This window comes from Anopheles arabiensis, chromosome 2, assembly GCF_016920715.1.
Source record: "Anopheles arabiensis isolate DONGOLA chromosome 2, AaraD3, whole genome shotgun sequence".
Taxonomy (NCBI): Eukaryota; Metazoa; Arthropoda; class Insecta; order Diptera; family Culicidae; genus Anopheles; species Anopheles arabiensis.
The window spans coordinates 10,532,960-10,558,156 of record NC_053517.1 but is presented as its reverse complement, the minus strand read 5'-3'; the positions used below and the strand labels follow the sequence as shown (position 1 = coordinate 10,558,156).

Genomic DNA, 25,197 nt, shown 5'->3' with positions numbered 1-25,197 from the left:
CACACGACCGGATAACGATGCTTTTCGGACACTGGAATTATCATTTTTCATTGTACCGTTAGCCGTTCTGGTGTATGTGTGTGTGTGTGTTGTCCCTTTCGAAGATCATATGGCGCATCCGATACGGTCAACCGTTCTACTTCTGCTGCCGCTAGCCCATCCCCAACCGACCAACACGTTTGAGGAAACGCAAAACAACCGTCGCCGGCTAATTAGCCATTCGCTTCACCGTCGCTGAACGCTGACCGACATGGAACAGATTATAAAGAGCAAATCGAAGAACGGGACTTTTTATTTACCAAAGACGCTTGGAATTGGCCAACGAGATCTAGATGCAGATCGCTCTGTTCCTTCTTCAAAAAACTGCGTCGGTCAAGGTATGGTTTCTGCGTATGAATATCTGCAAGAGTTGTGTGTGTGTGAGTGTGTGTCTGTGATTTGAATGAATGTGGAACGTGTTGAATTTCAGCTACGTGTTGTAGGTGTTCAAGTATCCACAAAGGCACGACGACCCCGACCGCGATCTCTAGCCTCAATTCCGTCCGTATGCAACACACTTTGCCGTCCTCTTTACACAGGTCAGCAGCGGCAGCAGAAGCACGTCCGTCTCAACGTACGGGAATCGGGAATCGAAAACGAAATCGAAGACCCGGGACTCTGCCTCGCCTAATAGCAGCTAGGCGCCGAACATTCCCATGCCCAAGGGCATCCAGGGGGCCGAACGCCTTCAGAATGCCATCAGAATCGATAGCAAGGGGGTGGAGACTCACGGTCCTCGGCAGTCAAAGTACAGTTACTTGATCTAAATCCCAAACCCATTCCGAGCCTGGCTTCTTCTCGTGGCCGCGGGCCGCCCGGGGCCAGCGTGCGATCGCCCGTTGCCTTTGCCTCCGACAGAGGCAAACCGGGCAATAAATCAATAGACGAAACGCACACGACGAAAGCACTCACATGCGCGGCCAGCTCACCGATGACGATGACGATGACGGTGATGGACCCGGGTGGACAAAAATAGGCGAAAATCGGGAACGAATCGTATCGTTTGATGGACCATGGGTACACGATCACTATCCTCTAGCCTGATCGCTTCGGCCTCAAAAGATGATGGCCTCTATTCAAAGGTTCCAGGGCTCCAGGGGGTCGAAGCCGGGGGGAAAAGTTAGGAACGCATTCCACTGGTAGTGGAGTCCAATGCTTTGGCATCGATGTGCCGAATGTCACAGTTTGGTATGTAGCCGGCCAACGTGGGAGAGATCGGTTCGGTAGTTTATCTTCGTATTTTGAGTTCCCCAATCCCCGAGTTGCCGATTAGTTTCCTGATGTTTTGTGTGGTCTTTCGCTTCAGAAACTACTCTGCCACAGGTGTACGCAAGACATCTTACGAGCAAAGATCAATATGTAGGTTCTTCGCTGCAGTGGTTGAGGTCAAGCCATCGTGTCCACCCGTTGGTTTCGCATCATTTTTAACCAAAAGCGTTCCATGTAAGGTAGTATTTATGTTCTTTTTGTTTTGTTTTTGTTTATGCAAATTGTGTATGCAAATTTCCTGCGAGTATTCATTGCCTTACTTCCCATTCAAGGGATATATTAAAAGAAGCTTATAAATCTTGTATTTATGGAAAACAAGGTACACCTGACCAAACAAAAATCAGGAGATGGCGGTTGTCCCCATTGCAGAAATAGGTCAAGCCATCAATATCTCAAGACATCCAGGAGACGTACAGGAAATGTTTTAAACATGTTCTTGTGTGATCATAATAAAAAAAAGAAAATATAGAGAAATTCTTCCAACTGCAATCATGCCTCAGCTCAAACTGGTCTTCTTTTCCATCGATTCTCCAACGTAGACTGTAAATAGGCTTCGTCAGTGTCATTAAACATTTACGATCGATCGGTTGTTAAACTTTTCAAGCTTAAGTACGCTCAGATATTGCTCGGATGGATCCATCGGAGTGGGGAGTTTAGGTTTTACTCCGGGGGATTTCCAAACACGAACGAACGTCCTGTTGCTGGTACTTGCTAGAAGACATAAGTTTTCGGTGATTGGAAGAAGCGTGTGTATGTAAATAATGTTTTTGTCGGCATAGTTTACGACTGTTGTCGAGATGTTGTTCCGCTGGGTCCGTTTGCCCGAAAACTCCAAAACGGCTGGGTGACATCTTCGATAATCGGTGGCTTAGGTGGCGCAGAGAGGACGGCTACACCATGTTGCTGTGTTGTGGGTACACAGCGACAACCGCGTCGCGAGACGAAGTAGGCGTTAAATTGCTCCGAGATGACAGACGCAATAAATTTCGATGCTCAAAGGCAGACGCGGAGATAGAGATGAGAGCAACACGTACCCCCCACACGAGGGGATCGGGATTTGTTTTCACACCAGCAAACAAAACTGCTACAATCACAGCGCGTGTGAGAGTACGGCTACGTTCTTTTCTTTATGGCAGAGGCTCAAGTTCCAATACAGTTCCAAAAGTGGCAGAAAGTTTACCAACGCTTTGGGATCGAACGATTCGATTTAAATCCCTTTTTTTATTTATTGTTTGCTAAGCGCTTGAAATCTGTACAACCACACCTCCGGTAAGGAAAACGGTAAGATGGGACACTTCTTCTGCCGTCTCTTTTTCGCGACGCTTCCCAGAACTGCTGGAGAAATAACACACTGGATTGAAGTCACGGGAAGTTGATGTTTACCGAGGGTAAACAAACTTTGCAGCGAATTCAATGGTTAGGCTTTTTAAGAACGGAAACCACACCACCATCCCACCGTCAACCAGATCGAGTGGATAAATGTGCCAATGTGCGGTGAGGTTCTTTGAACTTGCAACTCTTCTGCGAACGTTTACAGCGTCGTGTGATAGCATCAATAAGGAAACAGATGTGTGATCAGTTGATCAATTAACACACGACAGACGTTACGATTCGCTGGTTTGAAGTAGCGCGAGCTAAGCGAGTGGATAGAGCATGTGTGTGATCAAAGTTGATTTTTGCTGGAAATTCCTGGTGCAGTGTTCTCGGAGCAAAAACTGAAGCACCATAACGCAACGCAAGAAGTTATTAGCCTCGCAGTTAATCGTTTTCCCAGATTTGCCATTCAAGCAAGTGTACTCCACACTCCTCCAGTGGAGGAGCCAACACTGTTCTGCAGATGGTTTAAACTCTCAATTATTAACACAACAAAACTCAGAATAGCTGATTGGTCTAAGAGCTCCCCGGCAAGCAAACTTTAAAGGCAGTAAAAAAAGCCCCAGCCAGACCATTTGCATACCGACGATCACGAATCAAACATCCGGGCACAACATCCCCCGGGAGTGGAGGGAAGAAGAAGCGCTACACTTGCCACAGGAAGCTCTGCTGTACTGTAGAAGACTACTCCAGCACATCAAGAGGTTGAGGGGTTCTTGACGAGTGCTAGCTACCGTCTTCTGATTCGTCTCACTCTTCGTCACCGTGTGGACAGTTCGGCCGGGCCGTGCAGCGCCATAATGGGCCGGACAGGTTTCGCATTTTATTACCTCGCCCGATGTGGCTAAAGAATGCTAATCATGCATGCAATTCCACGATGCGACGGAGATTGGATAGGGGAAAGAGAGAGATAGGCAGAGAGAAAGAGGGAGAGACAAACACAGGGTGTAGAAGCAGCAGCGACTTACCAGCACGATTATCGACGAGCACCTCGTCCACGCCGGCCATTGCGCCCGCGAGCCCGGCCGGCGACAGGTAGCGGTCGGTGGTGGTCGAGGTGGCCTCATTTCCGGTCCATCGGTTGTCCTTGTTCAGCAGCAGCCGGCCGTTGATGGGCGACTGCTGGAACTGGTGCGGCATCACCGGGTCGCCGTTCAGCTTGAAGAAGCCCAGCACCAGAAACGACCAGATGCCGAGGCCGAAGATGAACTTGAACACGACCCGCGTCTTGGGTGACATTCGGTGCGACATGCTGGTGCCTGCTTGCGTGCCTGTATGGCTGACCGGTGTATATAAGTGTGTGTGTGATTATCACACAATTAGAGGGGGGGAGGGAGGCTTGAACGCCAAATTGATACACCTAATCGGCAAAAGGGGGAAATGCTGCTGCTGCACTGCAGCGAATTCCGCGGCGTATGTGCGTGTGCGGCCTTATGGTTGTGGTTGAAGCAATCCTTCAGACGTGAGGCTGCGGTCGTTGCTGCTGCTGTTTCTCGAACGAAGCATCGGAAGGCGGCAGCTGGCTCATCGCACCGGCTCGGTTGTTGGCGGGTTGATGCTCTTCGCTAGCAGCAACATCGACGACAAATAGCGGCAGAATTCTGCAACGAGAAATGAACACAGCACGTTAATAGGCAATCTCTAGCGGCATTGTTTGGCGACGAATAGCCATATCGGCCCGTTGGCCCGTTGTCGGCGGACATAATTAGACACTAAAATGCAACGTGTTTGCGACGCTACGCGTTTCGCGGGGTGGGCTGTAGCATTTGGCTTCCGTTTATGTGACGGGCACGTAAATGAAACCGATTGATGGACAGGTGAAGGTAGTTGCTGGCCACTAAAACGCAACCCATTCCCGCGGCCCGCTGCCTGTACACGTCGTCCACGCCAAAGCCACGGTATCTTACCATTTGGCGGGTGCGCTTCACATTTGGCGTTGACGTTTCTGGGCAGAAGGTCTGGGACAGAAGGTCCGCCTTCTAAGGCGAATTTGATGCCAGTCACCTTTACGGTAAATTCCACCTTATCGCCCGCCAAACACCTGTCCTTTCATGGAGAGTGCATCTCGTGCCGAGCCCAAGGCCGGCTTAGATGACATGTGCTGCTGACAACAGCGCTTCAAGGATCGGGGTTGAAACGACGGTCCACCGCCGAAACCGCCTACTTTGATTGCAATCATTCCGTAACCGCGCGGCTACACGAGGTGAAATATACAGCGAAATGAACTATTTGACAGGCGAAATATCTGACGGATAAAGCATCACAGCAACCAGCTGATGTGCAATGTAAACAAATAACGTGCACAAAATCGTAATTAAATCCATTAAATAACTTCAATATCGAGTACTTCGTCAATTTTCAGTCAACAGTTCATAATTTCTTCTAATTAGGGAATGTTCTACTTATGAATATATTATTTTTAATAGAATTTCGAAAGCGGATGTTGTGTCTCCCCCAACCCTTTAGCTGTACCTGTCAGATATTTCACCTGTCAAATAGTTCATTTCGCTGTATATTTCACCTCATGTAGCCGCGCGGTAAGCCATTTGCATAACGCAAACGTCCATGTGAAGGGCAGAATAAGTGCGTTGCATCACACCGGTGCCGGTGGCCACATGTCGCCCGGACGGTTATCGCTCGTAACGATGTCAATGTCAAGAACGGACCCGAACCATTTGTTTGACGTCGATCGGACGCGATTGATAGTAATTAGCCTTCGGGGGGGAGGATAGGTGGAATTGAAGGCGGAAGGGCAATACAATATTATCGTTGGCACGGCGTCAATCGGTGCATGCGTAATGAACCCCCTAAGGTGGTAATGGAAAAACGTGTCCGGCTGTACACGCGGTACGTGCTTTGCAGTCCCCAAATTGTCCGAATCGGACAAGTTCAGGGTAACGATTGATTTACGGAACAGGTGAGTTAGTGCGTAACGCTGGAAACGCATTGAACATCGAATGCCATACGGTTTCACCTCGCCCGGAGGTCACTCTGGGGGACGGTCTGGGGAAGCTTCTTGGGACATATTTCTTAGCACTTACAGGGACCCATTGATCGGTGTAAAGTCTGAACGATACCGTGCAACGATAAGCCTACTTACTTATGATTAATTGCACGCTGATTGTTAACAAATTGATTGCAGTTAATGCCAGCTTACAAATTAAAATAAATCAATGGCTTATAGGGGACCTTAAATTGCACGGCACTAATACATCCGATTTTGAAGGATTACGCTCCTTTGCGACCGGTATAAATGTGTCCAAATAATAACTGTGTGCTTGCTTCCCTTGGCACTTCACTCGAAAGTGAAAGTGGAACCAGGCAGGTGATAAATGATACCCGTGTCCAGTCCAGTCCAGTGTGTCCGTATGCAAAACTGTCGATTACCTCACACATTTCGGGGGAATCGAGACGAGCTTGAAAGCTACCGGCGCGCTTCGATACCAATAAAAATTGCTCAACTGGTTGCTGGAGCGCGGGCTCGGACTTCCTCCAAATAGGGAAATGAAGACGGCCTTGCACGGCCCAGCTTTGAGCCGTGCTCAGGTTTTAATCTCCTTTACTAGTATACCCACACAGTGGGAATCCTTTTGGACCTTCCCACCTCCTTGCACACCCAATCTGATCCTCGATATTTCGTAATCACAGCATCTCGCCAATCGGTGCCGTTTGTAGTGCATCGGAATTACATAAATATTAGCATTGGCCTTCGGTAGGAGCTCGCCCGTCCAGAAGGAAAGTGGCTGAAACTTTTCCTCTTCCGTTTGTGTTTGTGTGTGTGTGTGTGTGTGTGTGTGTGTGTGTGTGTGTGTGTGTGTGTGTGTGTGTGTGTGTGTGTGTGTGTGTGTGTGTGTGTGTGTGTGTGTGTGTGTGTGCAAGTATCATTACCGATTTATTTCTTTTTGTATGTTTTCCCTCTGGCAATGTGCAATTGCAACTATGTACAAACCATTGGATTGGATGCAAATGAAACATGTAAGTTAAAGGGGGGGGGGGAAGAAGTTACAAGCTTGCCCGTCCCATATGCAAGCAGCACACGACGTCGACGAAAAACGACAAACTGTAACACTGCTGCACCGGCAGAGCAAAGCATCCTACTCCCTCTGTACACGGCCATCTCGCTCTTCTGCTTTACCTATCAAACCGGGTTTTGGCCATGGAAAGCGTTGCATCCATATCTCGTTTCACTGACATAACCGACGGGGCGGACCGAGGTGGCCCGAGACCGAATGTAAGCCGATACACAGATACACACACAGACACAGGCACATGTGTATGACGCGCTCGTGGGGCAGTACAAATTTTAAAAGCAAACAGACAGCACAACCCGCCCAAAGAAGAGGAAGCATAATTCGAGTCGAGCGAAAGAAAACCCCCCCTCCTGCTCGCCTGGCTGCATTCGTTCGGGTTGCATCTGGATCCGTTTGCAGTTGCGGCACTGAGGAGGATGGCACGGGAGGATGCATTGGCTACAGCTTCCCCCTGTCCGCCCTGTCCACGTTCCAATGCCGTTCGGCCTCGCTGAAGGTACGGTACGGGGTTTACAATTTCCTTGGAACTCGTGCTCGCGTTGTGGATTTTGCGAACGAAAACACACACACACATTTCCTTTCCCTTCTGATAGCAGCAGCGCAAAGGGCAGTGGATGGTTGAGAATGGCAAACATTTGCACGGATTCTTTTGCGATACCGTGCTCAAGGTTGCTTAAAACTTTTGCTAATTAATTCCATTTAAGTAAATGTTCTTTTTGGTTGTAGAAATTATTCTAAAATCGCTTAAAAGAAGCTTCACACAGTCTTTTTTGTAGAAACAAATTCACTAAGTAATAAAATAGTGACGCATTTGGATTAAATAGTTGCACAATTTGAACTAAAATGTTGCAAACCGTGCACCGTGAACTTCTTCTTAGTCACAGCGTGCTCTACAAACATGCGTCACATCGGTCCGGTTGATGCGCGTGCGGGGCATGTTTGAATTCAAATTTCACTCTGCCCGTTGTTTATTTATTTGTTTATGGCAAACCCACCCGAAAAGCATGGCACTGGCGGAAGGGGTAAAGACCAGTACGGAATGGTGGAGAAGTCACACCCCCCCCTTCTTGTCTGCCTTTTTGGTTTTGCTTTGCCGGTGTCGGCGGGGCTTTCTCGTCCGGATGTGTTTACAGCCAATTATTAATTCGTAAAAGTAGGCGAAAAAGTTGTCCGATCGGCACAAGATCTGGCACGTCTTCACACACACACACACATGCTGGTGTACATCCATACAACGCTGGAGCGATGGAGCTAGTTTCGCGCGTAGTCCAGCCGCTGGTTTACACAGGTGGAAGATCGGCTCGGACGATCCACCCACGGCCCCTTGTGCACGGCCCCAAGTTCGCTGTGAAGGAGGCCACTTTTCGGTGGTACCAGCGCGAGCGCAAAATGATGTTTTGAGGGCACACGGTCGGTGCTTTACCGGCTGAACAAATCAGTATTGTTGTCGGTTGTGTGTAAAAAATCTTTAATCGGAACAGTCCCGTATGTTCAGCTGTTTTTTGTGTTTGTGCCATATTTATCACTCGCAATTCAATTTCATTCACGTGATAATTATAGCATCACCATTCGTGAGGAGGGGGTAGAGGAGGAATTATTTATACCCGCACGCTGAAGGGTTTTGACGAATTTTATTCCCCTCCACCCGCCACTCTGAGGAAGCATATTAATGATTCATGCAAATGGGAAGATGTGTTGGCGTGTATGTGTGTGTGTGCTGATTTATCATACAGTGTGATTTGCATTAAAGAGTGATCTTCACTGTTTAATGGAAACATGCCTGCCTCTTTGTGCGGCTTGTTGAAACAATTATAATGAATCATTGATTGTTACTGAGAGGAAGAGAGAGAATCTGAGAGAGTCATTGTGAAAGAAAAAGAGATTGAAACGGAACTGAACCGAGAGACAGCAAAGAGCAACTTTTAAATGAAACATCCTTCCCGGAAGGATAACGCCTGGTCCCGGTCGGACTATCGGATTACCAACGCCCCGGAAACGTAGATAGTTTGGAATAGAGTAGCCTAAGCTGATAATTATATTACAGGGATGAACAGTTCTTCCGCCCGGTCGGCACAACAATTTTGTTGTGAAACTGATTTAATCGTTTAAATGGTTTCCGAAATACAAAACCGTTTCAACGTTGTTAACCCTTGACCGTGTTTCCCCAAACAAATGGCTGGCCAATGGCTGTGCGGTGGTTCATTTGGTACAATCTTTTTGCATTCCACTGCATTCCAAGGGTGCGTTTTTTCGACCATGGACGAGCTGTAACGTGTAATCGATCCTGCCCGCTGTTAATCAGCCGCAGTGACCTTTCGCTATCAGCTCTCCACTTGTACGATTAGGTTGAACACTCTTCGCTTGGTGGCGGGCACAAAAACACCACAACAATTCAATCAACCCGCCGAACAACGGAACCACCATACATCATCGGCCTGTTGAGTAGACATTGCAGCAACAAAGCGCTCCTAACAAACGGCTGTTGTGGACTCATAAACCGGGGTTTGGTGATCCCTTTTTTCATTCCATCTTTCGCTCCATGATCATTTCTTGCCTCACCGCCACATCCCACTATTGTCCTTGAGATCCTTTCCTTTTGTCCATTTCTATTGGTGCATGTGTGTGTGTGTGTGTTACGAAACAATTGGGTTGATGTGAGGGAAACCTTACGAAGGGTAGTAGAAAGGATGATGGGCTATCGATTACGCCTCGGGGGCCACAAAAGCCAAACTGACGGCAAAGCTTGCTTTTCTACCTAGCAACATGAGACGTACCTACAGGTTCACTGCTGACATGGGATAGACGTATCCTTTACGGCTTGGCTCGACCTTCGGCAGGCCGCTCTCACGAAACACGATGCGTGTGCGTGTGTATGTGTTTGGAATTTTTCTTTTAAAAAAATCCTAAAATTCTTCTTTCCAACACTTGGCCCGTCACTCTTATCGCATCATTCACACGGAGCATTCAAAATGGTGCAAAAAATCATTAGCAGCAAAAAAACAAAAACAAACACAAACACGTAGATGGCAATGCAAACACACGGACACTTGCACACTCCGATGCTTAGCTTGCATGGCCCATGGGCAGACGATCAGAACGATCTTCCTTCACCGTACAGAAACACACACACACAACCGCCGCTGGATGCTGCAATTTTCCACTCATCGCTCGACTTTGCTTTGAGAATTTCGCGTTTCTATGCTGCTCGCGGCCACACTTGAGACGCAGGCAAAGGTGAAGAAAATCTTACGATGCTTAAGATCATTCCCTTTGCCGTCTCTTCCCTTCACACAGACCCAGCACTCGCGCTAATTCTTCGTTGCTTCGTTTCGCTACACACAAACACGCGCACGCACAGACACACACACACGGCTGCGAGCAAATCACTTCAACGGCTCTTCTTTTAGCAGCAAAGATGAACGTTATCAATGGTTGATTTGCTGTGCATGCAGCTTCTTCACTCCTCTTCACCGCTTCCCGCTTCGTAAGTAAGAGCACATTTTCGCAAGAAACTCTTCCACTTATCCACTGAGCTTATCTTGTGTTGCTGCTCTTGCTTTATTCTAACAAATCAAATCTCACGTGCTCCCGGTGAGATTGGCGCATCGTTTAGAGCTAGCTGAAATCGTGTTTTGGTACTCGCTTATTCTTCTTTCCTATCTCGCTTTTTGTTGCTTACACCGTCGGGCGCGCACAGAAAACGCGACGTTCACAAATCCGTACCCTGCGTCAACCGCACGAACAGAACCTACCGACAGACGGCACACAACTGCCACGGCAAGGGAATCGACGATCTCTCGAACACGCTCGGGACAACGCACTGCTGCGCGGCGCGTGTATACGCTGCAGCACAAGGGACCTCCACATAGACACACTGCGAGAGGCATTCGAGAGGGAGAAATCACGCATCGTGCGAGAGAAGCGCGAGATAACGGGCAACGGAGATCACACGGTCTTCGTCTTTGACCTCCTCCCCGTTACAGCGTTATGACGTCGACGATGACGTTCGAAACCCCCGCACCTATAAGCGCTGCGCAGTGCGGTGCGAGAGTGGCTTAAAGTTTCTCGCTCTCTTCGGTTGGTCCGCTCCTGCAGCCAGTCCCCGGAAGAAAACCGGCTTAGCCTGCCCGCGGTCTCGGCTTTGATTTTGGGCTTCGCTCACGGACAGCACCCCGCGGGGATGCGTTTAGTCGAACCGATCGAACGATCGACGCGATCGTGCGTGCGACCTCTGCAGTGCGTTCGGACACAAAAAGGAAACGCGGAGCCCAGAGACGACCTCTCGGACGCGTCAGGTGCAAAGCGTGTGGAGTGGATTGTGTATGCTGTGTCTTTCGTGCCAGGGTCGTGCGAGCAGCAGCAAATACGCAACCGTGATGAGTACTCTGGTTCATCACCTTGGCGATGTTTACAGGGTTGACCTACGCTATGCGTTACAAATCGATCAAGAACTAATCGGTTTTTGTAGGCTTCAACGGTTTTGATGCAGTTTGAAGCTTGTGTTTTGTTTTATTTCGGTCCAATAGTCACGAGTCATACGTCTAGACGCAGTGCCGTAGTTGCACTTGAAAACGCTTCACAATCACAACACCTTATCGGCATTATTTTGTCCAGCGGTACGAAATTAGCCTCTGCGCATAGCGCACCCGTGCGCATGGAAACCGTTGATAAACGCGTATCGGACCTGAATCTAGATAAGCAAGTTTTGCATTCCTATCTTCACAGTCTTGATGTCGCATGGTTACCACACCTCTAGTTCCACAAATGTATCTCACTGAGCAGCAAATGACTAACATCACGCCAACCAACTGACTCAACCAACACGTAATGACACAGATCCATGGATGCCGGGAATGTCCAGCAAACGCTCGTCGTCAGTGGGCCGTTAGCATCAGCGTATCTTTCGTTCGTTTCCCCGTTTAAGCCGCAGATTTTTGTGTGGCTTCGTTTCCATTTCAGTGTCATCGAAGGGGCGTTAAATATTAGGCAAATAAAACCACGATGTCGCATCGGCCAGCGATAGTTACACACAAGGGTGGAAAAAACATGTTGCTGAAGTTGAATGTGTGTGTGTGTGTGTGTATTAGTTGGTGAGTTGTTCGATTCGAAAGCGCGACAGCTTTCGGTTGAATAATCGAACTTCAGCGATCGGTCCCGAGACGGGGGAGGCGCTTGTTTATGCGTTATGTAACGGCCGATAAACGCGTCACCACTCCAACGCCCCACACATCCCGGGTGAGGATGATATCGGTTGTAATTGGGATCTGGTTGGAACGGTTCAGACAAGGCGGGCGAAGGACGGGAGTGATCGGAGCGAAAGATAATCGGATGCAAATTATTCCATTTCTTTGCAAGTTTGGCTTTCTATCGCCTTGCGGGAAGGCGTCGCATGGCAGCCAAACGAATACCGATCATTCCGAAAATTGTTTTGATAAGAAATAAAAAAAAAGAAGGAAAATAAAAGAAAGCAATCAAACACAAAAGAACCGATAAAGGCGAGCTCAATGCACCTCGATGCCAAAAGTCAAAATGTGCAACACAGTGCTAATGAGAGCGCAATTTAAACGCTCACAGGCAACACAGCCTGTCGGTTGCAGTTTCAAAATGCGTTCCTGACTCTTATGCTCCGGTCAACAGCCAGAATGCGGCCCAGTCCGATGTATCATCTTTCGGCATCTGTTTCAAGATGACTTTTCTTTACGGGAAGTTTTACAAGAAACCGGTCAGCACATCTCGTTCTCACAAACACACACACACACGCATACACTGCCGTAAATTCCGAAAGAGAAGCGAACCCACAATAGGGATATTTTCAACATCAAATCACATTACTCTATACCCTGTTGATACAAACTTTTCTTTGTGAGTCTTTCTCATCGCTTCCCTTCTTTTCTTTTTCTTTCCACCATTCGGTGTATGTGTGTGTATGTGTGAGTTTGAGGCCTTTTTACTGTGTTGTGCCATCGTTTGGACCATGCGGTGACCACCGCAGGAGGTGCCTATCCCAAGAACACCACGCTGACATGACTGGGTGCTTTGGGCTGCCCCGGGGATGTAGTTTTTGCTGTACCCGTGTGCCGTGCCGTGTTCTCGGCCAACTGAGGCCCATTATTCTTACTCACTTCCCGGCCATCATCTCCGTTTACATCATCAATCATAGGAACGATCAGGTCTGTGGTGAGCGTTGGGCTCTTCTCCACTCTGCACTACCTATGATCGTGACTCATTACTCCCAGCGTTCGAACAGCTCGCCCTACTCGAGGTGGGCACGCGAAAGGGCAAAAAAAGGGCTACCCAATCCACGAGTGCGACTAAACTTGACCCAACCGGTGAAGGTTAAGCAGATTCTCGTACCATTATTCACAGTACGGTGTAGAACACAGCCAAGTGGCAGGAGGTTAGCGGAAAAGCAGAGAACGAGCCCCGATGCGGGCCGCAATGTTACGGGCTTAAAATGTACATGATATCATTCGGTAAAGATAAGATTTGCTTAATCGCTCTTCATCTTGCTTATGTTTTCGTTTATTAGGCGCTCTTCAAAACCTCGCTGCAAGAGCAACCACAACAACAAAGCGAATGAGCTGTTTGTTTTCCTTCGCTGAAGACGCAAGACAAACAAGCCTTCTCATTGCGTATTCGTGCTTCTTTCAAAACATTCAGCATGATGAGTGGACTCTTTTTCATTGCCGTTTGTTGTTGCGGAACTCCCAATCCTCCAAAATAAAGCCTTATACACAGTCGGTGTAGCAACCAGTGGCCTGGGATAGTGATTTAGACAGTGTTATGATGGGAGAGGGATGGTTTTAGCACCTGTCAGAGTTGAGTGACAGTACGGTTGCTGATAACGATTCAAGAATAACAAGCCGTTTAGTAGTCAACATCATGTTCCTCTTCGTGCCGTGGAGAAAAATTAATCAGTATGGAACGAATACTTCAGAAAGGAACAAAAACAAGTGGATCTGTCCACAATTTGGCACATTTCAAACATTCCACTTTCAGTCTTCCCCACATCCATTAAGTGTGTGTGTGTGTGTGTGTGGTCGTCCTCATTAGATAAAACACAAGAGTCACCAGGGTATGCAAATGATCATCTTCCATGCAATTAGAGAGGAAATGATTACTTCACTCCAACAGAATGCTCATTCCACCGCTGTGCTGGAAGAATTTCAAAAGGTCGTGACAGGATTAAATTAAAAATTATAAACTTCAGCTCACCTGACAGTCGGGACCTAGCTTTGCCCTTGCGACCGGTAGATATGAAACCCTCTTTCGGGTATGGTTCCTTTGTAGCGTCCTGCTGCACGTGTTCAACCGCCAAGAGGATTGTATACCTCTTACGTGGATTGCATATCGCGCGGGACTTGGCGCGGGAGCGCATCCAGTGTGCCTCATTATATCCGTATCTCCGTCTCCGTACGGAGACTCGGAGCCACTCTCATCAGGCGTAACGATGAGTGCTCAAGTGTGGCTGTGGGAATAAAATACGGCACCCTCAAGCAAGCCCCGTGATTATCACACTTGACGCTTTGTGAACAAGTGGCAGCTGCCTCGTGCAAACGGAGGGCAAGAGGCCACCGGGGAGAAAGAAATTCTTTCACTTTTCTTCGCCACGTTGTGTACACACACACTTCGTCAGTGCTGCTACCTTGGTGGTACATTTTATCGTTCTTCTCGCCGGTGGAGGGTTGCGAAATTGCGAGAGGATCCGGTGTGATTTGCAGATAACTCTCCTGTTGCATTGCAACTGTCTGACGCGGCGGATAAGACGACGCATTCATAATGATACAGAATTACAGTTGGTGGCTTGTTGTGGCCCAGTGATGGCATTAACTTGATGCGCCTTTTGCACAAGCGCCTCGGGGAAGCAGCCACTTGACACCACCGACGGTAGTACCGACTGACGGCAACTCAGTCTTAATTTGACGGTAATAAAGCTACTGACGTCTTGTGGGTTGTGCTTTTTTTGGGAACCATTGTTCGCAAGTACCCACTCGATGTGACCTTGCACCGGAGAGGATCTGCTGGATTGGGCGCTCGATCGGTGGCTACCGGATTTGGGATATCTTCACTGTGATGTGTGAAGAGGCATATTAAAAAGTATGAATTGACAACTAAGCATGTCAGATGGTAGTGGCAGCATGTTGGAATTACAAAAGACAGATAAGACAGACCTTCGCAATTCCGTGAGCTAAACGAGATGTGTCCCATTGAACCGAGAGCTCCAATTAAACCACTCGATGAACTCATTAGGTGTTCCGCGGATTATCGGTCACTTTTGCAGCAACAGCAGGTAGACGCTTGACGAGCCAATTAGAAACTCTCAACTATTTCTGTCAGATCTACGCGAGACGCACTCTAATCAGCCCCTAGGTAGCAGGTTAAATTTCACTTCCAATTACTGCGCGCAACCGCTGATGCAGTTTGTGGCAAAATCGGAATTTATTCTAGCTACCTCCCCGGTTGCAAATACATAATTACGCGGGAAAATAATTGGGTGACGGCGTTTGGCGACCGGAGCAAAACCGACACTGGGACCGGACAATCGGACCGGAGCAGCTGAAACAATACGCATCCCGTCGATTCGCACGCCAACGCAATGTGTGTAATTAAAAGGCTATGACATTAGCCAGGGAACTCATTATAAATGAGCAAACATTGGTCCGGATGGCCCGAATCGGAAGCTGGAGGATGTTGGATTGTGTGTGAGGATGCACAAGCCAGCAATAGATTTATCCTCGGTTTGTGTTCGGTGTGGAAATTGAAATATTCCTGCATCCGGTACGATATGAGCAAAGCAGAAAACTTCTCACGTTACGTGCACTAACTAGCACCGTGCTGCGGGAGGCACGGCGGGTAGGACCAGGTTTGGCATATTGTTTCTAATTAGTCCAGAATTTCACGCCACACGCTTCCGTGTGTGATGGCAGTAAAGGAGGAACAGTCCCAGACACAAAACGAGAGCTACCTGGAAACGAGCTGCAACGAGGAGCAGCAGCAGCAGCAGTAGCTTCAAACAGCAAACCTCCGGCCCAGGCTCGGGGATGACGAGCAGAAGCCGGTCGATTTCATTTCATATCCGGATTACCCCAGTCCCGAGCTGCAAGTACAGTGTGCAGTCAGAGCCACAAAACCAAAGCCACACTGTCATAACGAAACTAATTTCATTAGCAACTGAATGCGATAAAACATCTCGCTCTATCAGACAACCTCGGTGAGACTGTTTGTGCGCTGTATGGAAGCGAGGGAAGCCGAGACTCCGCAGTTGGAGCGATACGCAAAGCCTCATTCCTTGCACGAATGTCTGTGCCGGCTCCCGAGGTATTTTGTAGATAAGAGCATTTGCATGATGCATTCCACTCTTTGCGAAAGCCCGGGCCGAAGAATACTGGCGTGTGCTCGCACCAAAAAGTTGGCCAGCTTCCGGGGTACGGAGATGCTGGAAAACTAGCTGTAGTGTAGGTTTACTGGGGCTGCTTCAATGCTTCCTTCAGTCGCATAATCGGATAACTATCAGGCGCATTACGTTACGGGTTCGTGTTACGGGCATGAAGAAAGTGCTTCATCTTCGTTGGGGCCAACACTAAAGCGAGGCTCCAAACCGGCAAATCGACTACACACCGTACACAGAATTCCGGAGAATCGAGATGCCCACCACCAGCACCGGGGCAGGTGGGACGGGGTTCAATGCGGTCGGGCTATGGACCCGACGCTTACGGCCGCGTAAATGAGTTTCCACTCAATCGAAAATGCTTTCGCCCCGGTGGCAGTCCGGCCCGGATCGGCCGCACCCTTTCGACGAACGACGAAGGCCCACAACAAAGAGTCTCGATCGTAACCGCGGCGAAGCAGCAAGGGAAGCTTCTTAGCAACTCAATTAATTAGAAGCGTTTCGGTCTTTGTGCAAAATGCAGCTAAGTAAGCATTCGAGGTCGAAGCTTCTAACCAATCCCCAGCCCGTCCGAAGCCAAACAAATAGAGCGGACGCAATTGAAGCATTGAGAAGGAGCTCCCACTGGGTACGTTACTTTTTAAAACCCGGAAGCACGGAAACTTCTTGCAGCTGAGACGAATTGGGTGGCCAGGAGGTTGGGCTTGGTGGAACGGTTGTTTCTTTTGTGCTTTATGTTGTGCTTCCCTTTTGAAAGCGGATAATAAGTTTTCCGCCCCTTCCCGACTCAATTATGACCCCGGCGTTCTTCATTGTTCCTTCAGGACACGCAATAAAATTGGCTAGCCGAAGAGTACGGCTTGCTGCTGGTGCAATGGCCGCCTTCTAATGCGAGCAAACATTAGATGGAGAAAGGGATTAATTTAACGAACCCGCAAAGGATAATGCTTTTGGATCAATTAGAAAGTTTATCCTTCTTTCCCTTCACCTCTTAACGGGCTTCTTGGTGCGATTCGTGCGCTGCTCGACGACCGCATTAATCACGTAATGTGATTCGCTGAGGCGAGAATCGGTTGGAATGTTTCGGAGCAAGATGATTTAATTTCGGCACGACAAGATTATCTCGAGATAGGCGAGGAGAAGTTCGAAACCCCCTCACCTCGTTCTAAAATTTGTGACATTTTTCATTGCAAAAGTAAAGCTTTCCACACTGTGCAGCGAGACATCACTGCAGTGCCGAGCTGCAAAGCATCTCATCCACCATTAATCTCATCCACTCAACAATCTGACTTTTCTGACAACTTTATCCATAAATAATCGCTTCATGCTGCTGCTACCGATCCGTATGTACCAGCTGGTACGGATTTGCAAGGCATCGTTCGGCATCGTCCGGTAGTTAAACACACGCATACTCATGGATAAACAACCGCAAGAATCGATTCACCCCATCAAAGTGTCAACTGGGCGGCAGTGCACAGAATCGTTTAAGACCGTGAGCATGTGGGCGGACACATCAGTGCAGGGCAGGGAGTAAAACCTGATCAATTAGAAAATTGTGCAAGAAAAGTTGTTCTATCTCCATTTCCGCAAGCACCCTTCAGTCAGACAAGCCCAGTGTTGAGGAGGAGAAAGACAATGGCGATAACATCCGCCTGGAATGTCCTTGCACTGGTACGAATACGCCTGCCGAAGTGAGTTTTTGCGTCGAGCAAGTTTCGTGCAATGATAATAGTTTTCTTCCTCAATTATGAAGATCGGATTTCATACCGGATGGTTCGGTTGACCGAGCATGTGGGCAGGCAGTATCCTGGCAAGTGTCAGCCTATCCTGTCCGTCCTGGCAGACCCCACAGCCAGGCGCACGCTGATCAACTTCCACTAGCAGCCTTTTGAGGTTTTTGCGAAAGTGCTGAAGTCTCGTTTTATTTGCCCACCCAAGTGTTTGCCGGGCCGAATCGATCGCATGAAGAAGTTTGAATAAATCATACTTCCGCCTTTCGACGATGGTGGTGTTTGCCCCCTTTTCCTCGCAACCTGAGTACAGCCGGAGTACAATCCACTTAAATGGCTTGGTGTGTGAGAGTGTTTTTTTGTTGTTGCATTGCTTTATTGAGTTTTCACCAGCCCGTACCTCTGCTCCATGGATGACTCCATGGAACTCGATGGATGACAAGCTCAACTGCTGTTTGATAAAGTCGCACCGATAAGGAACAGATGGTACTTAATATTTACTTCGCCGCATAACTCAACGAAACTTTTCCCGCTTCTGTAACGAATACACAAAACAAAAAATCTGCGCCATGTCCTATCTCGCTTGGTACAGGATGTTAAGGCTTAAATTTGTATGCAGCACTGTGTACTAAGCTGGACGAGTGGATGGTAACGAGTGAGGTGTTTAAGCTAAAAGTCACATTGAGAGCATTGAAAAGGTTGTATTCTTTGCTCACTCTTTAAAGAGAGTAAAGTCTCTTGGGACAAACACTGCTGAACACTAGGATTCCTTTATTTTCCAATAATTTCGCTTCAAAAAATGTAACCACATTCGGTGTCTGAATTTTTCTTACAATTTAGAACGAAGTGCGATAAAAAAAAGCTTACCGGTTTAAGTGCGCCCCGTCGAATGATCTTCCAACTTCTCGAGTGTCGCACTCTCGATTTTTCTCCCAACGAGCAATCGTGCAGCAATCGAGTTTTTCAAGATGTCGATAAGAAATTCCAGCTCCAGCTCAAGACGCAAGACCTGGGGAGAATCAGTTGGGAGGCTGGGATAATAAACCACCCGGGCTACAAGAAACCGAAGAAAAACGACTTCACACTTCCTCTTTGCGTTTGGTGCTACATCTGGAGGAGTGTTATCCTTTGCCGCTGTTTCCCCTTGATGGAAATCGGCTGTAGGCGCTCCGTATCGGTAGCGATGACAAGTGATGAAGGTGCGGGTTAAAAGAATGGCTCACACCACGCACCGACGAGTGGCAAGGACGGAAACGTGAGCAGAGGAAATTGAAAATGGTGGAAAATTACTGTACCAACTGAAGTGAACGGTTATGTTTCGCTGCGTGTGGGAGGAGGGTGCATTTACGCGTGGAATTTCCTTCGCGTATCAAAAGGAGCATTTATTCGATTGATTACGAAGCGGCACCGGCACAGTTGGGAAGCTGTTTTCGCTAACACTTTCATACCAGTTCGCTTGCTGTAGGGTCCAAAAATTCATCACATGAAACACACTCATTTCCTGCCACTTCAATAATCATATCAGCGGGCTGGAAAAATGAGGCTGAAATCTGTTCAATTTTTCATCTCCCAAAACACCTACGGAAGGCACTGGCAGGAGCTGTACCGTAGCGTTGAAATGTCAATTATTTGTCACTTTTTGTAGCCCTCTTCGTGAGGTATGTAAAACGGAACGGCGACGGTAGTGCAGCGGGATGGCAAATTGTTGATAAATTAAGTAACGAGCGTAGTAACTTCCGAACTTCAACCGAACGAGAAACGGCTTTTGTAGAATGGAAGAAACTGAAAGCGACAAGGCAAAAAATGAACATAAAATCAATGCTCGGAAAACATCTGGCGCCCATCACTGCGTAAAACGAACGCTCACAAACGCAGCCTTTGGATTTTGTTGATGTGTGGCCGATGTGTGTTTCGTCTTTCTCACTCCCGGGCAGTTAATGTAAACATTTATGCTAACGCTTTACGACGGCAAAACAAACCCGGCTAAGGAAAACTCAAACGTGGCTTCTGATGGTGGAAAGCGTAAGAAGAATATATCGGGGAAGCAAAATTCATAACGCCGAAAGCCACGAGAATTGGGGAGCCGGTAATTAAAACATCATTATCGGTTGGGTAACGCGTTGCCCGCACTACACACATTATGCGGCACATTGTAGGCGAATCAATGAAAACATTGTTGCAGTGACACGTTTATGGACGGCTTGACATGTTTATTGGTTGTAAGGTTAGGAGATAGTTTATAGGCAAACGTGGTACATTCATGCTTTGATGTCGTGCAAATCATATTAATCTTCTTCAAAGCGGAGTTCAAAATCAAAGAAATTAACCGCAATATATGTATTTCAGCTTCAAACTGAATCTTTATACTAAAAAATGCTGTTTCCTTGTTCTTAAATGGTAACCATCTGTTCAAGGAAAGCAAACAACGTTATAGACATTGAGCCAAGCGAGAATGAGCGTCGTTGAAGCGATTAACGCAAGACTCCCGGAACCTAGACTCCGAACATAATAAACGTTTATCATTCAAAATTTGATTGCCCTGTTCTCGGTAAAACCGGCCCACCAATTAAGAGCACGCGTGTAAGCCTTGTTATTAGCCGATCAACACACAAACCATCCATATCGTGATAGCCATCAAATTACGATTTCATAACTCAGCTACCGGGCATTAGGCCCGTTCGCGTCGCAACAAATTGATTCTTAATCCACGGCCCAGTCTGGTGAGTCCTTCGCAAACGTGAAGCACAAACCGTTTAATCATCGCATCGCAAGGCGCAATTCCACGTGCGTCTACCCCTCCCCCCCCCCCCCTTCAACGCCGCCAACGATCATCAATCTTTAGCCAGGGCACGTCGCGGGACGAAACCCCGAAAGGTGCTAATTGCTATTGTTACAGTCAGCACTGTATGGAAGGCCTGCGACAGCCTTCCGCTTGAGCCTATGAGCTCAGATGCAGCAGGACTGTGTGTCCCTTGGCTGGGAAGCTGGAGCAGGAGCGAGCCTTGTGTTGACGGAACTGAGCACACCACTGAGTTCGTTAATAATGTGGCCATCTTTTTCGGAAGGCTTTGCTTGAGCAACGGAACAGTTTGCGAGCGAGTCATCGTCGGATGTTTGAAGACAAAATAGCGATGACTCATCCCTGGACCGATACAGCATGCGGCGTAGATTGATGAGTGTATGATTTGTGCGAACTCACGATTTCAGCCGACATCAACGAGACCATCGTGTTAGCAGCAGCTACAACCTGCAATCCACTCTGAGAACGATTCGAGAAGATCTAAAATCGAACCCGATCGTCAGGCTGCTAGGGGGCAACCGTGCGGGTCAAGGTTTGTTTGGAGGCTGGCGAACCGAAGCGGCAAGTTCAGGTTCAAGATCGTGTTTGTAGTTGGCTGTTGCAGCGCACTGATGGAATGTACCCTGGCGCAACGGAATACGGCGGTCAGCCATCGCGATGCCTCATAAACACGGCTTAATTAGACGATGACGATAATCGGACGAACCCCGCCGATGTGCGAGTGAAGACGCTACCTTCCACCTTTCCGAGGGGAGGGTTCGAATGAGCAAACGCAAAGAGGAAGCAAACATCCTGTCCAAGAACTGTTGCTGCGAGCTAGAACCAGTGGATGAGCTCATGCCTAACCGATGAGCGCAGCACCGTTAGCGGATAGTGCAAAAAGGTGTTGATAATTGATGGGTTGAAGGCTGAAGTAACTAACGTGCCTCTGCAACAGACCGTACTTCTCGTTGGAGCCTCTCTCTGTGTCTGTGTTTGTGGAATGGATACGCAATGTTAGCCACTGTAAAGCCACTGACCTTCAAGTGTGGACCAAGATCGCTAGCACAGAAGAGCCTCACCTAAAGCTCACTTCCGCGGTTTACATCGCTGGCTTTGTGAAGATGTTCACTTTAAACGATCTTGCCGGATTTTTTTCTGTACCGACAACAACAAGACGCTCTCATAAGACACACCGTTGCTGGGAGGTTCTGCCCACTCGTTTTAATGTGCTGCTTTAAAGCAACTTCCACTGAGACGATAGCAACGTACGTAAAAAAGCTGCCGAAAAAACAGCCCACTCTACGATCAAATGTCCTCAAGAATGTAAAGCTCGCTTAAGCCTTGTCCAAACAGGAGAGCGTTTTGTGTGACCCAGGGCCGGAAGAGCGGAACCGTTTACCGGGGCTTTTAGTTGATTTTGCAAAATTACCCAACCACTCGTGTGAAACAAGGCTTCCTTCCCTTCAGTGTTGATGCCTAGGCACTGACAGACGGCTGCTTGTGCATTGTGCAGCATATCTCGGTGAAAAATGGCTGGCAAAGAACGCATCTTTACCCGTCGTCGAGTGTGAAAGATAAATTATATCCTCCCCACACACGAAAAGCTCACATGATTTACTGCCACTGGCTCATCACAGCCGGAGACTATTGCCCACTGTGCCCTTCCTTTATGGCATCGTGCATCATGCACTTGTGAAACTGCATACTCTCTGGCAGTGTGGAGGTTGAAAGAAAACTGCACACACACACACATCCAGAAACGTAAAGAGAACGAACAGTTGTCGGAAAAAGGCTGCTCATATCGGAAGAAAAACGATACACACCCGGGCGTACATAACGCGTTCCTTTGCATCTTGGTTGGTTGCTGCCAGCGGACGCACTACACCGGTCGGAAATGGATCGTCTGGTGCTCCAAGTGGCGCTAAAGAGTTTCTTGGGAAGAGCGTTTGGATCCGAGAGAGAGAGAGATAGACAGAGAGAGAGAGAGACACACAGAGACAGAGGTCAGGATGTGTGGGACGTTGCGCCTGTTTCGTCTAAAAGAATCCCCCCGTGCTGCTAGTGAAAAGCACTCGGTCGGACGGTTTGGTCGCTTTGAAGAAAGGTCTACACCGTAATCGCTCTTGAGAGGAGAAAACCTTCCCCAACGTACACGAGCATATATTTATATATATGTATGTGTGGGTGTGAGGAATTTGAAGATGGGATCCCTTTTACCATCCCAAATTGTGTCCGGGTCGGCGGAAGTGGTGCTTTGTTGGTTGCAGCTCCAAGAACGCTTGCTGTGGGGTTGGTGCAAAGGAAGGTGTCGGGGCGACGGAACGATGATGATGGGTGCTAAATGACGAGTTATTATTTTAAAATGGGGAAGAGATGGGATGCTGCCTGGCAGGAAGGATAGAGTTGTCTCGAAAATTTGAATCCCATGTAGGATGAAGCGGACATGGGTGTGTTTGGTGGAGTGAAGTGTGTTTGTTTGAAATTTGGCTTTGTGGCTGGAGCAGCAAAGAGCGCTTGTTTGCTTGCCAGTGTTTGATGAGCGTCATAAACTAGCTGCTGCTTACAGGATGCTTTAGCAGCAGTATGTCACGAAAGGTTAAATAGAAAGAAGATTACATATTCCGTGACTAAGACGATTTCAGGGGTCTATTTCTATGTTTAAGAGCAAAATGGCCTAGCTTTTATTATTATTTAACTGCTCTTCTTGCATGAACATCATGCAAAAATCACAACTGATCTTGTGGCCACACGATGTCATGTCAGTAACGCATTGCAAACACACACACCCACACATACAGGGCTCTAAGGTATTGTTCGCCCTATGGCGCCATTGCAAAGTTGACATTCGCTTCATCACTTCTCAACCCGCGGCTAGAATCACGGCGACCCCAACGACACAGCATTCCCTGACGGTTCGGTTCGCTGCGTGTCGCCATCTAACGCCAGCAAGGCTTTTCTCTTACACAATAGTTTCATCGCCACCATCACCACCACCATCCCAACGTGCCATTTTCATCGTGCAGCGGAAGCGTGAAACGGATGTGATGATAAATGTTCCAAAAACCACACCGCATTGACCGCAACACTTGCTGGGTCGCGTTCGCTGTGTGAGGCGCGTGTGGAACAGGCTGCTCCAAAAAGGTACCACTCCAGGACACAAACACACACGCACACCAAGCCACAGGCTAACTTCCTGTGACTTGCCACACAATCCATCCAGCGAGAGTCAATTTCACTGAGATAAAACGGCATCCGATGGCTTCCGCTGTGTGAAGGCACGAGCCAACTCCGACGCTCCTCTGCTCCCAGATGGAGGCCAGATGGATGTGTTCGCTGGTTGTACCGGACGCAGGGTTTAAAATTGAAATGTACTTTGCCTAAAATCAAATGTGATGGCTCCATTATGGCTCACTGGATGGTAACGTAACCTATTCGACCTTGTTTGGCTGGTCGATCGAAGCGAACGAGTTGGCGAACCGTCCAAACAGCAGTGCGGGAGTGCGAAAACGTTTGCCCTGCGAGCCAGCAAACACGAGTCAGCAGTTGTTCCGGCCCTTTCGCTCTACGCAGCAAAATCCCCAGCGAGCTAGACTGGATCATCACGAAACGGCAGCAGCTAAAGTCACCTTCGCAGCTGAAACCTTTTGCCACTGTCAGCGTGAGGTCTTAGCGAGGCAGCGAGACTTTGTTTGACGTGGACCACCGGCAGCGATGCGCTTCTGTTCCGGCTCATTGTTTCCTACAGCCGGTTAGTCAGTGTTGGAGCAGTGACTGTGTGACTCCCACCGTGTACATCCTGGCAGGGGAAAGGCCCAAGGCTGACTTCCCAACCTGGATGCTGATTAGGCGTAGGGCCATAGTCGATTCGGGGCAAAACTTGCAAACTTTCGCCTGATTGGTGCCTACGGGGGCCCGAGGGAAGCTGTACATCTGCGGCACCATATCGGCGCACAGTCCAGACTGTCATCAGCATGTGGCCTTAATAATGGGGCAAAAGTTGGCGTGTCATGAGCGAGCTGTTCTCGCTAGCTCCAGGCCGCTCTGGCCGTGTTTAGTCGAAGTCGATAAACAAGTTTTTGGTGTGCAGACAAAATTTGAACCCCGGGTTGCGTCTCGTGCACTCGCTCTCCCATGCCCCCATGACAAGTGACCGCGGAAAAACCTTCAACCACGTGCGATCATCACTAACCGTGCCACACAGCCTGCGCGGTGTCGGTGGAGGTGGAGAAAAAGAGCAATGAATCGAATGAATGGTGCATTTGCGCCACCAGGGGAGGAGTTTCCACGTTGGTCGAGAATCGCTTAAACAATGGAACCACTAAACGCCGCCTGGAGATAGATAGTTCAGACTAGCGAATCGAGCGAGATGTGTTCCAAAGTCTTGTCCGACGATTATGGCGACACGGCGTTACAATGGAACATCACGACGTTGACGAAACAGGAAGCACGAGTCGTTTATCCGATGGACATCGTAATGGAATCGAAATACGAAGGGTGAAGATAGCCGGTGGAAAAACAAAAAAAAAACACATTCCAGATGAACACCCCACCCGCAACAGTCTTAGAAGGTACAGTCTTACACTG

The 25,197-nt window shown here is 48.4% G+C and overlaps 1 protein-coding gene across 4 annotated transcripts in view; it reads right to left on the bottom strand.

Annotated features, from left to right (window-relative positions):
- Positions 1-25,197, bottom strand: part of LOC120900388 — a 108,496-nt gene that overhangs the window by 5,407 nt on the left and 77,892 nt on the right. For 2 of the 4 annotated variants that reach the window (XM_040307330.1, XM_040307340.1), the window contains one exon: positions 3,651-4,283. In XM_040307330.1, the coding sequence (XP_040163264.1) occupies positions 3,651-3,933 (283 nt within the window). In that variant the 5' untranslated portion in view covers positions 3,934-4,283. Of the gene's footprint in view, positions 1-3,650; positions 4,284-9,487; positions 10,517-25,197 lie in introns of those variants that run through there. The other 2 variants (XM_040307320.1, XM_040307312.1) reach the window with 2 other exon arrangements.